The sequence below is a fragment of the Triticum dicoccoides genome, chromosome 7B, assembly GCF_002162155.2.
Source record: "Triticum dicoccoides isolate Atlit2015 ecotype Zavitan chromosome 7B, WEW_v2.0, whole genome shotgun sequence".
NCBI lineage: Eukaryota > Viridiplantae > Streptophyta > Magnoliopsida > Poales > Poaceae > Triticum > Triticum dicoccoides.
Genome location: NC_041393.1, coordinates 717,323,429 through 717,338,822, shown reverse-complemented (window position 1 = coordinate 717,338,822; position 15,394 = coordinate 717,323,429). Strand labels below are relative to the sequence as shown.

At 40.0% G+C, this 15,394-nt stretch overlaps 1 protein-coding gene across 1 annotated transcript; it reads left to right on the top strand.

Moving 5' to 3' along the window:
- The first annotated feature begins 6 nt into the window (after window positions 1–6).
- On the top strand, window positions 7–12,995 carry LOC119342140 (isoleucine--tRNA ligase, cytoplasmic-like). Its single transcript, XM_037613978.1, has 27 exons — window positions 7–586; window positions 1,238–1,303; window positions 1,396–1,539; window positions 2,372–2,568; window positions 3,125–3,287; window positions 3,950–4,063; window positions 4,521–4,618; window positions 5,198–5,276; window positions 5,790–5,948; window positions 6,122–6,211; window positions 6,822–6,955; window positions 7,752–7,911; window positions 8,075–8,158; window positions 8,313–8,525; window positions 8,610–8,735; window positions 8,987–9,124; window positions 9,590–9,693; window positions 10,160–10,223; window positions 10,383–10,471; window positions 10,542–10,683; window positions 11,033–11,096; window positions 11,169–11,236; window positions 11,477–11,599; window positions 11,686–11,751; window positions 12,212–12,317; window positions 12,422–12,513; window positions 12,596–12,995. The coding sequence occupies exons 1-27, from the start codon at window positions 53–55 to the stop codon at window positions 12,695–12,697; spliced, it is 3,519 nt and encodes a 1,172-aa protein (XP_037469875.1). The 5' UTR covers window positions 7–52; the 3' UTR covers window positions 12,698–12,995.
- The last annotated feature ends 2,399 nt before the right edge of the window (window positions 12,996–15,394 follow it).

Genomic DNA, 15,394 nt, shown 5'->3' with positions numbered 1-15,394 from the left:
CGCCCCCGCCCCCGCACTCCCCGCCGGCGCGGAGGCCGCCGCCGCCGCCGCCATGGAGGACGTGTGCGAGGGGAAGGACTTCTCCTTCCCGTTGGAGGAGCAGCGCGTCCTCGAGCTGTGGTCCAAGCTCGACGCCTTCCATGAGCAGCTCCGCCGCACGGAGGGCGGGGAGGAGTTCATCTTCTACGACGGCCCCCCCTTCGCGACCGGCCTCCCGCACTACGGCCACATCCTCGCCGGCACCATCAAGGACGTGGTGACCCGGCACCAGTCGATGCGGGGGCGGCACGTGATGCGGCGCTTCGGGTGGGACTGCCACGGCCTCCCCGTCGAGTTCGAGATCGACAAGCTCCTCGGCATCACCAACCGCCAGCAGGTGCTCGACCTCGGCATCGCCAAGTACAACGAGACCTGCCGCGGCATCGTCACCAAGTACGTCGCCGAGTGGGAGGCCGTCGTCACGCGCACCGGCCGGTGGATCGACTTCAAGGCCGACTACAAGACCATGGACATCAACTTCATGGAGACCGTCTGGTGGGTCTTCGGCCAGCTCTGGGACAAGGACCTCGTCTACAAGGGCTTCAAGGTAGAGCCTCGCTCACTGAATCTGTGCTTCCTTTGCCTAATTCCGAGTCCAGACTTCTAGAGCGTGGTATGGACAAGCTTACGCTCCATGGAAATGGAAATTTCTTATGTTCAGAACTGTGCAACCGCATCTAATTGTCTGATTTGCTTTCAATTTGGGGATATCTATGTCTGAAATTGGAATCACACTGCAACCGTCAACTGTTATGAATGACATTGCAATCTCTGTTATGTGTCAGTAAGAAGATTAAGTAGCCAATGTCTAGAAATGGTGGACAAAAGCTGCTTCTTATTTCACAGCTAATGCTGTTCCTGTTCTGATGACATAGAGCGGTAACCGCATAGCAAATGCTCCATTTCTCGTGCGGTGACTGGTGAGTTGGGGGTTGTGTGTGTTTGTGGCCTTTGGGGCGGGGTTGCCACTTGCCACTAACAAATTAAATTGTGCACTGATTCGAATGTATTTGTTGCGTTGAAATTCCCTCTTATGGGAAGCAAGTGTTGTTTCTGTAGAACTTGCCTCCCTATTCTTTCGAAAAGAAGAATAATGGAAGGCACACATAGTGTTGGTGATTATAGCCTTTTCTTCCTTAATTGGTTGTAAGGAATCCCTTGAAATTCAAATCGTCCTGAACTCTTGTTCTTGTTCCAGGTGATGCCTTACAGCACAGGTTGCAAAACTGCACTATCAAACTTCGAGGCAGGCCTGGACTATAGGGTGAGTAATTGATCAACTTTGTTCCTGGTTTAGCTCATACTCCTAGTCTGTTGTTGCAGCTTGTAGTAACCATCTCTTTAATCATGTCATAGACCGTCCCAGACCCAGCAGTGATGGTGTCTTTCCCTGTTGTTGGTGATGCGGACAATGCAGCTCTCGTTGCATGGACTACAACGCCTTGGACACTCCCAAGCAACCTAGCATTGTGTGTCAATGCCAATCTTGTGTATGCCAAGGTTAGCACTCCTCTGTTTTTCTGGGTATTTTTTGTTCATATTTGTAATGCTACCGACTGTTGTTGAGTTTCCTGACTGTTAACAGTAGTCCACACTTGAAAACCTCGTTGCAAGGAGCAGAGCTGTACCGAAAACAAATTAGAAAATGCAACGAAAAACTGAAGATACCGAGAAATTTTCTAACTCAAACAACCTCAAGCTATTAACCTTGGATGTTTATCTAAAGTACGGCATAATGCAAGGCTAACATGAGCTTGTCAATCAGCTGCTTTCATTTTTTTTTTTGATGAATCAGCTGCTTTCATATTATGTAATGTATGGTAGATTACAAGTATTCACTTTATCTTATTCTTAAATTACTATGCCTTGTTCTCTGTCTCTGCAATGCTCTTGCATGTGCAATGCATGCTATTAGTGTCTTTATATAGTGGATACCTGGATATTGCCGCAACTTCCAAAAACAAAATTCTCCTTGCCAATTCTTGCTAATGCCTCATGTATCACAGTACCATTGTTGAGAAGCATATACCTTCCAACAATGCCAATTGCACATTTTCCTAATGTTCGTACACAAAGGCTATTTAACTCTTCTTAATTGAGTTATGTTGTAACAGTGATATTGATATAATTAATCTCCTTTTGTGATAACTGTATCTAGTTTGCTGCAAATGAGAGGCATATTTGTCATACCGCCTGTCTATTTTGCTCCATGTGACCATGCATGCAGATCACTTTTAAGTCATTGTGCACAAGAGAGTTCTGTTTTTGAGGCTCTTCTCTACTTGCGCTATGCTTTTTGTTTCTGTTTTGAGGATGCATGCTGTGTTGCCAGGTTAAGGACAAGTCAAATGGAACAGTATACATCGTTGCAGAAAGTAGGCTCGGGCAGTTGCCAGTTAAAGCCAAAGCTTCTGGAAAGAAACAAGCACCTTCTAAGGGAAGCAATGCTGAAGCTGTCCAGGGTGGTTTGGATACTGAATCATATGAATTATTGGCGAAGATTCCTGGCTCAAGCCTAGTAGGCCTAAAGTGAGTTATCTTCTATTTCTGTCTTAGCCATGGGATTTGTTTATCAGTAATATAAGGAAAGTACTTTTACATTATCGCTTTTTATACCTGGAGGTATTCGTAACTACTACCTCCGTTCTAAATTATAAGATGTTCTAACTTTTTTCTGAATCGGATGTATATAGACGCGTTTTAGTGTGTTTGTTCACTCATTTCAGTCCGTAGTAGTCCATATTGAAATATCCAAAACATCTTATAATTCGGAATGGAGATAATACTTAACAATGCTCCTTAGGTAGTCACATGTTGTTCCTGTCAGACTTCAGTGCTAATATTTGGCAGAGCTAAACAATCCACACCAATTTATTTTTGGATTTTCAAGTTTAATCTTTAGAAATTTCTTCTTTTTGATATATGGGTTTGGTTGACTAGTCCACAGATACATTGTGTTTAACGTTCAGTCTATCAGGAATTTTGCAACTGGTCGGCAAATTCCCGTTCTATTGTCACCTATCAAGAATTTCATAGCCTATCTAGAGATTTTCTATGTCTTTACTGTGGTTTTCTCTTGTCGCAGATACACTCCTCTGTTTGATTTTTTCTTGGAGCTTCAAGACACTGCCTTTAGGGTGATTGCCGATAACTATGTGACTGATGATAGTGGAACCGGTGTTGTCCATTGTGCTCCTGCATTTGGTGAAGATGATCATCGCGTTTGCCTTAGTGCTGGAATTATTGAGGTTGGAATAGTTCTCTGATATTATTTGAGTATTTTGTAATTAACATGCTGTGTTGCTAAGGCCTTGGGGGCTGAGAGAAAATAGTAGACCATGTGAACTGCTCCGTCCGTTCACTATTTATTATGAGGCGTTCTAACTTTTTTCTGAATCGGATATATATCGACACTTCTTAGTGTGTTTGTTCATTCATTTCAGTCCGTATGTAGTCCATATTAAATTATCCAAAACATCTTATAATAGTGAACGGATGGAGTACTTGTTTTGTATGCCAAAATTATTGGGTAGTGTATAATAATGCAATATTTCTCAATGTCCATAGTTTGTCTTGAAGAACATTGTTATGTGTTCTCCCAAGCATTTAATAGTGTTATCTGATTCATCTATCTTATTCTTCTATGCTGTGCCCCCACTGTTTATTGCATGCCTTCTACCATGTAGTTTTGCAGCCTGTTATGCCTAGTTAACGAACTTTTCAAGGGGCTGCCTTTTAACGCTTGTACTATTTGTTTGATCAATGTAGTTTTCTAGATTGCAATGTCATGTGTTGCTTTTTTAACCAAAAGCAATCAAAGTTGCATGCATCTTTCACATCTAATCTATTGCGATCAGGACTTGCTTGAATGTTCTTTGTTTTCTGTCTGATGTTGTCTGCTTCCGTCCAGGCTAGTGGACTTGTTGTCGCTGTTGATGATGATGGTCACTTCATTGAGAAGATATCTCAGTTCAAAGGGCGACATGTCAAAGAGGCTGACAAGGATATCATCAATGCTGTTAAGGTAAGTTGTTTTTCTAGAGTTCAATGGCATCTTAGCTGTTAATAACACATGTGCATTTAGTTGCTTGCTCAGCATTACTGGTAACTACCATACAGATTTTGGAGTTGGGTTCTAATCTAGTTGCACAAGACATTAATAATCATTATAAAGTTTTGGACAGTAGTATTTTACAATCTTATAAGCTTGTGCATACTTCTTGATGTATTATCATATTTGTCATTGGGATAACCTTCCAAGAGATCCAAGCAAAAGGAAATCAGGTGCATAGCATGAGCATCTCAACCTATGGTAGTGTACGCTGTAGACCGCAGGCATGAGCGTGCTTTACTTTGTCAACATATTTTGTCTTGTTATTTTAGATTAATACTGTGCATTGTTTTGAAGGCACCTCAGTAAAGTTTATTGCATAAGTTGGATAGTTTATATTGGCCCTAGAATTGATAATCTACATGAACAGGATAAAGGAAGACTTGTTAGCAAAGGGAGCATTGAGCACTCTTATCCGTATTGTTGGCGCTCGGGCACTCCTCTTATTTACCGGGCTGTTCCAAGCTGGTAAACATCTTCTATTACTACTGTGCAAATTATTTTGTCTATGTGCTGACTGGCGATAACTTCTGTTGTACATGAGCTAACACACCACAAGAAACACATGCTATTTGGGGCGGGACATTCTTTTATTTTGTCTTAGAATTCAGATTGTTACAGGGGAACTCACCTCAAATGTGTGTATATATGAGCCTATATTTGCTACAAATCATCGGTTGTTTTTTTAAGTTTCTTCCGTGAGATGTGAATAAATTTGATTGTGATCTGACTAAATTTATTTCCCTCTATATGTGAATTCCACAATGCGCACATTCATTGTTTTGCCTGCTTTTAAGTTAGCAACTAAGGCTTTGTCTTTCCTAATTCTAAAGTACACCTGATACCTGAATCCATTTTTACGTTCTTCTTACCACATGGAGCAATCCCTTTATGAAATCTGACTTCATCATTACATGATATGCTTTCTGTTGAATCTTCTGTGTTCACCTTTTGTTAGCTGTGTTCCTCCGCTTTTACGTCCATCACAGTTTCCCAATTGCATTACTTATATTTATTGAGTATAGGTTTGATAGAGATTTTCTGTAGGTTTATCAAGGTTGAAAAGATCAGGGATCAGTTACTAGAATGCAACAAGGAGACCTACTGGGTTCCAGATTATGTCAAGGTGTGTTACCATTTCTAGCTGTGACAGTGCTGTCAGGTTACGGAGACGTCGTATGGATGTACCCTTCTTAGCCACTTGATCATGTATACTAACATACATATGGAATGACCGCTAAATCTGACACTTACCACCAATTTGCTTAAATATCCTTATTCATTTGGATATGTACCTGCAGCTCTCTTGGTTGTTCCATCAATGTACGCATTGTCGCTATAACAATTTCTATTCCCTACCCTGTTTCCAGTGTCAAGAGTTTGAACTAAAATTTTGGAAGTGATGTGACTTCTGAAATTTATGTCATTTGGTTGCACTAAAAAAGTGTCAAGAGTTTGATGCCAGTCCCTGTTTCCAGTATTTGCACTAAATATTTGTATACAATTTAGTTGAATGTTATGAAACTGCTTGGAGAGGCCAATTTGGTTGAAAGGTCGTGCTAATAGTTATGAAAGGTGAAAGATGATGTGGTACAGTATGTTTGACCAATAATTCTTTGCTAACAATGAATGTGTGCAGGAAAAGAGATTCCATAACTGGCTAGAAGGTGCTAGGGACTGGGCTGTTAGCAGAAGTAGATTCTGGGGTACTCCACTTCCAGTGTGGATCAGCCAAGATGGTGAAGAAATTGTAGTTATGGATTCCATTGAGAAACTTGAAAGATTATCTGGCGTCAAGGTTAATATCTCTACTGTGCAAGATAGATTTCATTCTATTTTAATTGATTTCAAATATTTGTTTGTGCTATTTGTGGCTGGATATAATATTCTTTTGATTTCATTCTATTTTAATTGAAAAATTGAAACAATAGCGAACTTCCTGGAAGCATTCTTATTTTTGTGTGTGCTCAGGTTAATGATCTTCACCGCCACCATGTTGATGATATTACAATTCCTTCTAGCAGAGGACCAGAGTTTGGGGTTCTCAAGCGCGTTGAGGATGTAAGTTCATTTCGACCCACAATTAGATGCCTTACCCTCACTTGTCCAGTACATATTCTTTTATATTGACGCATAGTACCTTTTTCCTACCTTCTGATCGTATACATTTATGTTGTACTCCTACTTTGTTCTATCTGTTTCAGTAGAAACTTCGTCGAACTCTGTCCTTACTAATATAATTAAGAAATAGAGGCTTAGGAGGAAGTATAAGGGAGGCTGGATTTGTAGGGAAAAGGGAATGCGACAAAGGTGGATCATGGATAGTAGATTTAAGGTCATCTAGATGCTAATTAATATTTCTGTAATCTATAATATGGGTTTGAAAATAAATCGTATATGTCAGTCAAGTAATGGAATTGCCTTCTTAGACTTGATTAAGTAATATCTTTGGAATGTCTATGTGAGAACCCCACACATTTTACAGATTTTATTTTATTATTGTTGCTAAATATTCTATTGCATTTCTTAAGATTATTTTCTATTGCTGCTTATTCATTCCAAGATTATGAGTTTACTTGTCAACTGTCATATATGTGTGAATGTTTGGGACTGCATATCAATGTATTCATTTTTACTGGTTCTCATTCAGCAACAGTTGTGATGTCTTCAGGTTTTTGACTGCTGGTTTGAGAGTGGGTCCATGCCATATGCCTACATTCATTATCCATTTGAGAATCGTGAACTATTTGAGAAGAATTTCCCTGGCAACTTTGTGGCTGAGGGCTTGGACCAAACACGTGGATGGTTCGCTACTCCCTTCAGAATCTTTGATTTACAGTTATTGTTACCATGTTCTTGCCAATGAATACGATTTTTAAGGGCCTTTGCTATTCATTCCAGTCCTTACGTTCACCACTCATGTGATCAAAATCTTGTTTGGCATCAAAACAACATGGAATATTCAGATTAATTTGGCAAAGATAAAATTTCAAGACCAGCCCAAAATATGCACAGCATAGCAATACCTAGGCCCCCAAACTAACAAAATACGCAGCACCACAAAAAAAGAGCTAAATATCGTGGCTAGTTCTTTACAATACTTGGCTTAAAATCCTGATATTCTGCGCAGAAGAGAGAGCTGTTATTCCAAAAATAAGACTGTAACTGTAAGATCAACATGAATTATGTCTATTGGCATCATCTAGGATACCCTTTTTTTTTCCTCTTTGGTCAATCGCCTTTTGGCATCCTTTTTTTTGGGGGGAAAAATTCAGTACTTGTTATTTCATGTTGTACTTGGTGAATTTGTAACAATAATCTGGCTTCACTTATCAAATACTGCCGTGCTCTTACAGTTGTCACTTGTCACTACCTTTTCTTTTTGAGGTTTTGATGGGCAAAATGAATGAGTACACAGTTCCTTATACTTATTAATGGCAGAAACTTCACTTCCATTGGTCTAAAATGCATATTAATATGTTACTTTAAATATGCACTTATAAGGGTAAGTCTCAAATTAATTGAGTAGTATATTTTTCTTCATGTGCTACTCATTCATGTTACCATCTCACCTCATTCATGTTTTGACTTCATCCTGCAGGTTTTATACTTTGATGGTGTTATCAACGGCATTATTTGGGAAGCCTGCTTTTAAGAATCTTATATGCAATGGTCTTGTTTTGGCAGAGGATGGGAAGAAAATGAGCAAGAGTAAACAGAATTACCCTTCACCTATGGAAGTCATTGATGAATACGGAGCGGTAAGTGGTGTCTATTTGAAAGTCCATGGTTGCTGCTCAGTTTTCACTTATATAACTGATGCTTTAGTGTGTACAGTATCACTGTTTTGTCTGAACCTACATGCATTTGGAGCTCTCAAGGCTTGTGATTGTGTAATTTGTCTGAGTTATTTCCTTTTTGCAGGATGCTTTAAGACTGTATTTGGTGAATTCTCCAGTTGTACGTGCGGAGTCTCTACGATTTAAAAGGATTGGTGTTTTTGGTGTTGTAAGTGTCTTTTCAACATGTTAGGCTCCATTATATTAATATATGTTCAGGCTACTGGTCTGCATGTAGATTATGTCAATTATCGTATCCTCCAGTTATATGGTTTCTTTATGAAGAGTACATTTTCTCGCTTAACATATTTTGATTTTGTCAGGTGAAAGATGTCTTCCTCCCATGGTATAATGCTTATAGATTTCTTGTCCAAAATGCAAAGAGGCTTGAAGTTGAGGGTTTGACAGCATTTTCTCCAATTGATCAAGCTTCACTTCGGAAGTCATCCAATGTATTAGATCACTGGATACATTCTGCAACTGAAAGTCTGGTTAGCTTTGTTCATCAGGAGATGGATGCATATCGGCTTTACACGGTAGTTTTTTCTGGATATTTTACTTGGTCATGTTTTCATCTTCCCATGCTATGGCCAAATTTGATAGCTAGTTTATCCCTTCAGGTTGTGCCATATTTGGTAAAATACATTGACAATCTTACCAATATATATGTGCGCTTCAACCGCAAACGGTTAAAAGGACGTACTGGAGAAGAAGACTGCAAAATTTCTCTTTCAACTCTCTACCATGTAAGTAAATATCTAGCAATATACAGTTTGGACTGTTTTTTGATAGACTATTGCAAATTGTTGATGCAGTGGTGGAATTTTAATCCTTCAGTGCCGTATTCATATATTAAAACCTCTTAAGGTGTTCTACTGACTAGTCTGCAGATGGTGTTCTGATGATTTTGTTCCTGCTGATTACTGCTAATGCAAAATGCACCTTTTGTTGTTTTTCTCTACGGTTCTCTAAGGCATCTTAACCATGAATTATGTAGGCACTTGTAACAACTTGTGTGGCGATGGCTCCATTTACGCCCTTCTTTACTGAAGTTCTTTACCAAAATCTGCGGAAAGCGTCAAGTAAATCAGAGCAGAGCATTCATTTTTGCAGTTTCCCTTCCACAACTGGGGAGGTAAAATTTTCTCACCAAACAGTCTTCACTCTTTCCAACTCTTTTTACGCTGCACATAGTTTCCTTCTATATTTTTCACTATATAAGGTGAACACAAGGACCAAAGAAGCTATAAAGCTTTATTTACCCACATCACCCTCTAATGCTCTCTCTCTCACTGTCCTACAACATGCATAGATGTCTCAACAACTCTCTCGTCATCTCTCCCTCTCTCTCTCTCTCTCTCTCTCTCTCTCTCTCTCTCATTTGCACACTGAAATGTCCCAAGCTCTATTCATTGCATGCACAGCTCATATCGTAATTAAAGGGTACTGGGGTACTTCTGCCCTCTGCCGTGCGTACTTTGGAGGGTTCTTATTCTATGTGCTCTACCAAAATGTGCCCTATAACTAGAAATGGGGAAAGTACTTTGTTTTCTTATATGTTACTTAAGCTCATTTTCTGTTTGTTTCCCCACATGATCAGAGAGATGAGCGTGTTGAGCGAAGTGTAACTAGGATGATGACCATCATTGATCTTGCGCGCAATATTCGGGAACGGCACAGCAAAGCTCTCAAAACGCCACTGAAGTAGGTCTTGACTCCATTTGCATGATTTAATTTTCTGTAACTGTTTTTATGTAGGGACATTTAGGTTAGGTTGTTGTCATTGTATTATGCCATCTCTATTTTCCTGCAGATTGCTGCAATGTAATGATAAAAGATAATTTCAAGGATTTTTTTCCTTGTGTGCATATTTTGGTATTAGCTTTTCGTCTTCTCAACAATATAAGTCTGTATTCTTTTTGGATGTGGTAGTTGTCATAGCATGTGCAGTTTTAGTTGTATTTTTTGAATTCCCTTGTATTTCCAAGCCGAAGAATACCTGTGGTAGTTGTCATAGCATTGGTACAGTTATATAGCAACTCGAAGAATAGTGTATGTGTCAATATCAGATGGTCCAAGTTGCAATTCAGTTTATTATTCAACATGTATTCTAAAAAACATGTTCTGTTTGGCATCATACTATCGTTGCTTAACCAATTTAAAATCTCAGGGAGATGGTGGTTGTTCACCCTGACAGTGAATTTCTTGAAGACATCACTGGAAAACTGAAAGAGGTTTGTTCATAAAGCCAAAACTCAGAGATATACCTGTAATCTTTTTTGTTCTGAAATTATGTAACTGCCTTAAATACTTGCTTAGTTTTCATTACGTGTAGTCTTTCTTTGCTCAGTGTTAGTGTTTAGTGCTGAAACAATATACTTTCTACTGTGTAGTATGTCATGGAGGAGATGAATGTTAAGACTGTGACTCCATGTAATGATCCCATGAAGTATGCTTCTCTGCGGGCAGAACCCAATTTTAGGTATGTATTCCTAAATGCACGAGAATTGTTGCCATTTTTACGCATTGCTCAGTACCTTTTGTTTTCTCAGTGTGCTAGGTAAAAGACTAGGAAAGGACATGGGCAAAGTATCAAATGAAGTGAAGAAAATGACCCAGGAGCAAATCTTATCCTTTGAGCAAAGCGGAAAGATTTCGTTCCTTGGTCATTGCCTGACGCTAGACGATATTAAGGTAATATTACATGCTTCAGTCTCAGGTCATCATTTTTAAGACGTGATTTATTCTTAGCAGATATGGGAATTGAAAAGTTTCAGTTTATCTCAAGAAGATACATCTGTGATATTGTGTAGTTAAATTTTCCTCAAACTTGTGTTAGTTGATTTTTGTATTCAGTAAGATGTGAAATAAGATTCCTAATTACTTGAATGCCTGGATAATACATGGCGTTCCTTCCTAATTATCATAAGCTCATGAGTCATGACCCTTCATGAAGTTAAACTTTAGTTTTGGCGCTGAACCCACTGCATCGCTTTTCACCATGTCTTTGAAATTTACCTGCTTAACTTTGTATCTTTATTAGGTGGTCCGACAGTTCAAGCGTCCTGTGGATGTATCAGAGAAGGAAATTGATGCCGCGGGAGATGGTACGCCATAAATATGTCACTTCATTCTAATAGTTTTGTTATTATGGATAACATCAATATCTTGTTTTATAGGTGATGTGTTGGTCATTTTGGATCTCAGAGCCGATCAATCATTGATCGAAGCTGGGGTGGCTCGAGAGGTAGTCTTTTTTTCTCCTTTGTATAGGATTGGTGCTCTTGGGTTTGTGTTTCACACAGATTGTGTTGGTCTTTCGTTAATTTACAATAGACGTTTGTGTCTGCTATCACATAGGTTCATTTTCTCAATGCCTGAAAATTCAATAATTTTGTCTGACACACATCATGCTGGAAATTCACTAGTTTTGTTTTGATGAACAGTCAACAGTCTGGTCTCCTAATTCATGAGCAACCCTTTTCAGGTTGTAAACAGAATCCAGAAATTACGGAAGACTGCTCAGCTTGAACCTACAGACTTAATTGATGTGTACTATGAGTCTGTAGACAAGAACAGCAATACACTTGAACAAATTTTGCAGTCACAGGTCTGTTGAATTGTTTCAGATAAAGTTTCTTGTTTCAGAGTCTGGAACATTTTTTTTACGAAAGCTATTATTATTATTGTGTGCAGGATCAGTATATTAGGGACGTGCTTGGTAATTCACTAGTTCCAAAGGCAGCGGCAACATCAGATATGGTGAGCTTGGATTTTCAACCTTTAAAACCTATATCAGTCATCATCAGATCAATTTAAATTGCACATCCTAGTAAACCACTTGAAATTTTTAATACGTTTACTCATAGTTTTTTTTGTTGAAGTATCTCAATAGTTTATTGTACACTGGAGGTATATACTTTCTTCTTTAGCAGACTCTGGTAATTGGACTAATTAAAAATTTGGTTTCACATCATAATAAACACCAAAGTTGACCAGAGGTTGGATTGTTGACCAACATTGAGAGCATAAGCAGCTGGGCCGTGTTTGTGCTGTTACGTTTTTGATCCTATCATGTAGTCGGTTTACATTGTCATTGGTTATCATTTATTTCGTATACATCGTACAAACTGGCTTGCTGAAAATAGTAAGCACCATGGTGCTGTAGTAATTTGAAATGGCTGTAACGCTTTCCATTGCAATGTCATTGTGGGGTTTGCAGGTTGTCATCTGCGAGGAGTCTCATACTGTACATGACATGTCATTTGTCATCTACATTGCAAGATGCATGCCTGTGCTCGCAGCTGATCTCCTTTCCTACGCCTCAGGTAATTAAATACCCCTGTTTCTTTTCAAGGGGGCAGTTCCAAAGCAGCCATGCATTGTCCGAGAAATCATGTGAATGATGTATGTGTGACTTTGAATGGAACAGGCAACAGTAACCACGTTGAGGCGTTGAGAGTGTATTTGCTGTCAAGGTCCATTTCCAGATTGAAGAACGAATTCCAGACTGGAAATGGCAAGGTAGGGAATCTACAGCGCTGTAACGATGTTCATGATGTGTATCCTTTGACTCTTGTTATATGTTTTGACTTTGTTCTTGCAGATTACGGTCAAGTGCATCGAAGGCTATCCCCCAATTGATCTGCTGCTAGGGAAGCATGTTTTCCTTGGCGCTGGCGATTTTTACCAGGCTAATCGCTCCTGATTCTTGTCTCTGAGCATCCCAGTTTTGAGTAGTTTTTGTCATTTTCAACTGCAATTCGTTCTAATCTGGCTGATTATATTTGTCCCTCTCAAAAAGCGATGTATTTCTTAAAATGTGCTGCCAAGGATCGAAGGGAAATGGAATTGTCAAGTGTGTATTCAAAGACTCATGTGTATGAAGTATTACAGTGTGCTCGTGTTTTTACACATTGCAAATAGCAGCTTGCCACAAGTACTGCGCTTTGTGTGTACTTAAATTCAGTGGGCTGATGTTGAGTTCTAAAGTCCAACTTCTTGAATTTTGACCAAGTTTATAGAGGAAAATTATCATTGTAGATAATAACAATTTTATTTATATTTTATATTTAGTTTTGTAGATTATACTATATTTTAATACAAACTTGGGCAAGCATAAAAACATTTGATTTTTAAACAAATCAATACACCTTCTATTTTAAAAGAGGGAGCAGATAATAAGGCCAAATTCATCAACAAGCAATGTACAGTAGATTGCCAACAATATAGTTTTGGCGGCTGGCTTTACATTCTTTGCCGGCTAATGATATCAGGAAAAGTGAGAAGAGGAGAAACTCAACAAGTCCAACACCCGGTATGGAAGGCACCTCCGATAGGGATTGTCAATTCAGAAGCTGTCGGTTGTCTCGGATTGCTTGAATGCCATGTCAGATATAAGAAGGCGAAGGGAGAAACAGGAGCTATAGATCAGGAGCTTATCACTGGGCAGTCTTGTTTTATTCATTTTGATTTCATGTTTGAAACTAGGAGCACAAATGTTGATTCTCGCAACCTTGCTAGGTTTTGTTTTGCTCTTAGTTTGGGGCGCCACTTGTGGCTGGGATCTCTTCCTGCACAAGCAAACATTCCTGTGATAGTTTCTATCGACCAATAGGTTGTCCTCAAAAAGGAAAACGTAAAGCTGCCTTCTACTTTGATTTTTTGCTAAAAAATCCTCACCAAGATATCCCCAAATTCGTAGAGGCGCACTTGTACATCTAAAGAGGTGTTTGGTTCGCGGATTGCCTCCAACTTGAAAATGATATGGTTGTCTTGTTTACATTGGCTCGTAATTAGTTACCACAAAATCGTATACTGTACATATCTATTTGATACCGCCCAAGATCTCCTCTAACAAAGGTGATACCGGAGGCAGAGAGGAAGTCATTTTCTCGCTGCGCCTGCACCTTCCTACTCAGCTTCCCTAGGTAACGAGGCATGTCTCCTTCCCATGTCGACCCATCCTCCATGGAGTAGCTTGGCCTCTTGCGAGAAGGTCCTCCAACACCGGCCGTGATCGGCTTGGTTTTGGCATGTGAGAAGGCGTTGACCTGGCCGGTGAGAACGTTCTTGTTCCTGCTGGCGAGGAGGTTGTGACTTGTGAGGCCATGAGGGGACGATATGCAAATCAGTGACTGAGCACCCACTTATTTGATATGGTTCTTGATTGTGCATCGGCAACATGCATGAAGCATGGATTGCGGTGGCGCCTCCGCCAGTGGAAGTGCGCCAACACACAACTGGGGTGGGGTGACGCAGCCGGGATGGCCATCGTGGACCGTCTCCTCATTCTCCACGTCACAACGGAGAAGTTGACGGCTGGATATGAGAGGAGCAGAGGCACCAATTTCGCTTTTCAGACTCTTCCGAATTTTTCCATTCCGTTTACGTCCACGAAACAAAACATATTTTGTTTTTGTTTTTGTTACCATCGTATTATGATTATGTCACCATTTGCTTTACCTTTTTCTCAACCAAACACCTCCTAAGATTCAAGCTCATCCCCTACGCTTTCCCTAATCCAATTAATAAAGCAAAAGGTTTCAAATCTAAGCCCTTCATAACAAACATTCTTTACAAAATGTTCCAAGGCTGGGGGCAATTGCCCCCCCCCCCCCACCAAGCTGGCCATAGGTCTCCTAGTGGTAACATGATTATATACTTAGATCGACACATGCGGAAGATATTTTCAGGCAAGGAAGATTTTTTTCAAACGACACAACTTGACAAAAGTGTTCATGAATGACTTCAGTGGCTCCGATAATCCCAAAAGATTCGACTGGCGGGAACATAGGTTGTAACTGATGTTAGAGATCAGAAAAAATGTGGATGCTGCTATATCACCTCGACCATGGGCAGCGAGGGATTCCACAACATCAAGACATGGATTATGGGGCAGTTGTCTGTGCAACAACTCGTTGACTGTGACCTTTGTGGGAGAAACGACAGTTGCTATGCGGGTCAACTTTACATTTTTACATTTTGGAACGTTGATCCCAAGATGGAGAAGGAATCTCTGCACAAGCGATACAAGAAATTTAAGCATGTTGGTTTAGAAAAGGTAGCTAATATTAGTGGTGGGATGGCCGTGGCTCCAAATATCAATGCTTTTTCAGAAAGCCTTGCTCGTCAACCCGCTTGTTGTTGAGATTGTGACGAATGACAGTTTCAGACGATACACAAGTGGGATACTCACATTGAAGGTTTCCCTGCTCCGACCCTGTTGCAGCTTGCAAATGAACAAAAAAAGTGGGCTCATCATGCAGTGCTGCTTGTAGGCTTTGATCAGGATGAATCTGGAAGAAAATATTGGATACGAAAAAACTCTTATGCTGAGCATTGGGGTGAGGGTGGTCATATGGTGTAGGGGGTGACTCACCTCACATGGTGTGTACTTGAAAGA

Excerpts from the sequence above, each read along its gene's own strand:
- LOC119342140 (XM_037613978.1), top strand. The coding sequence starts at position 53 with ATGGAGGACGTGTGCGAGGGGAAGGACTTCTCCTTCCCGTTGGAGGAG. Across the intron at positions 6,212-6,821 it reads TTCTCAAGCGCGTTGAGGAT|GTTTTTGACTGCTGGTTTGA; the intron begins GTAAGTTCATTT and ends TGATGTCTTCAG. Across the intron at positions 10,472-10,541 it reads CGGGCAGAACCCAATTTTAG|TGTGCTAGGTAAAAGACTAG; the intron begins GTATGTATTCCT and ends TTGTTTTCTCAG.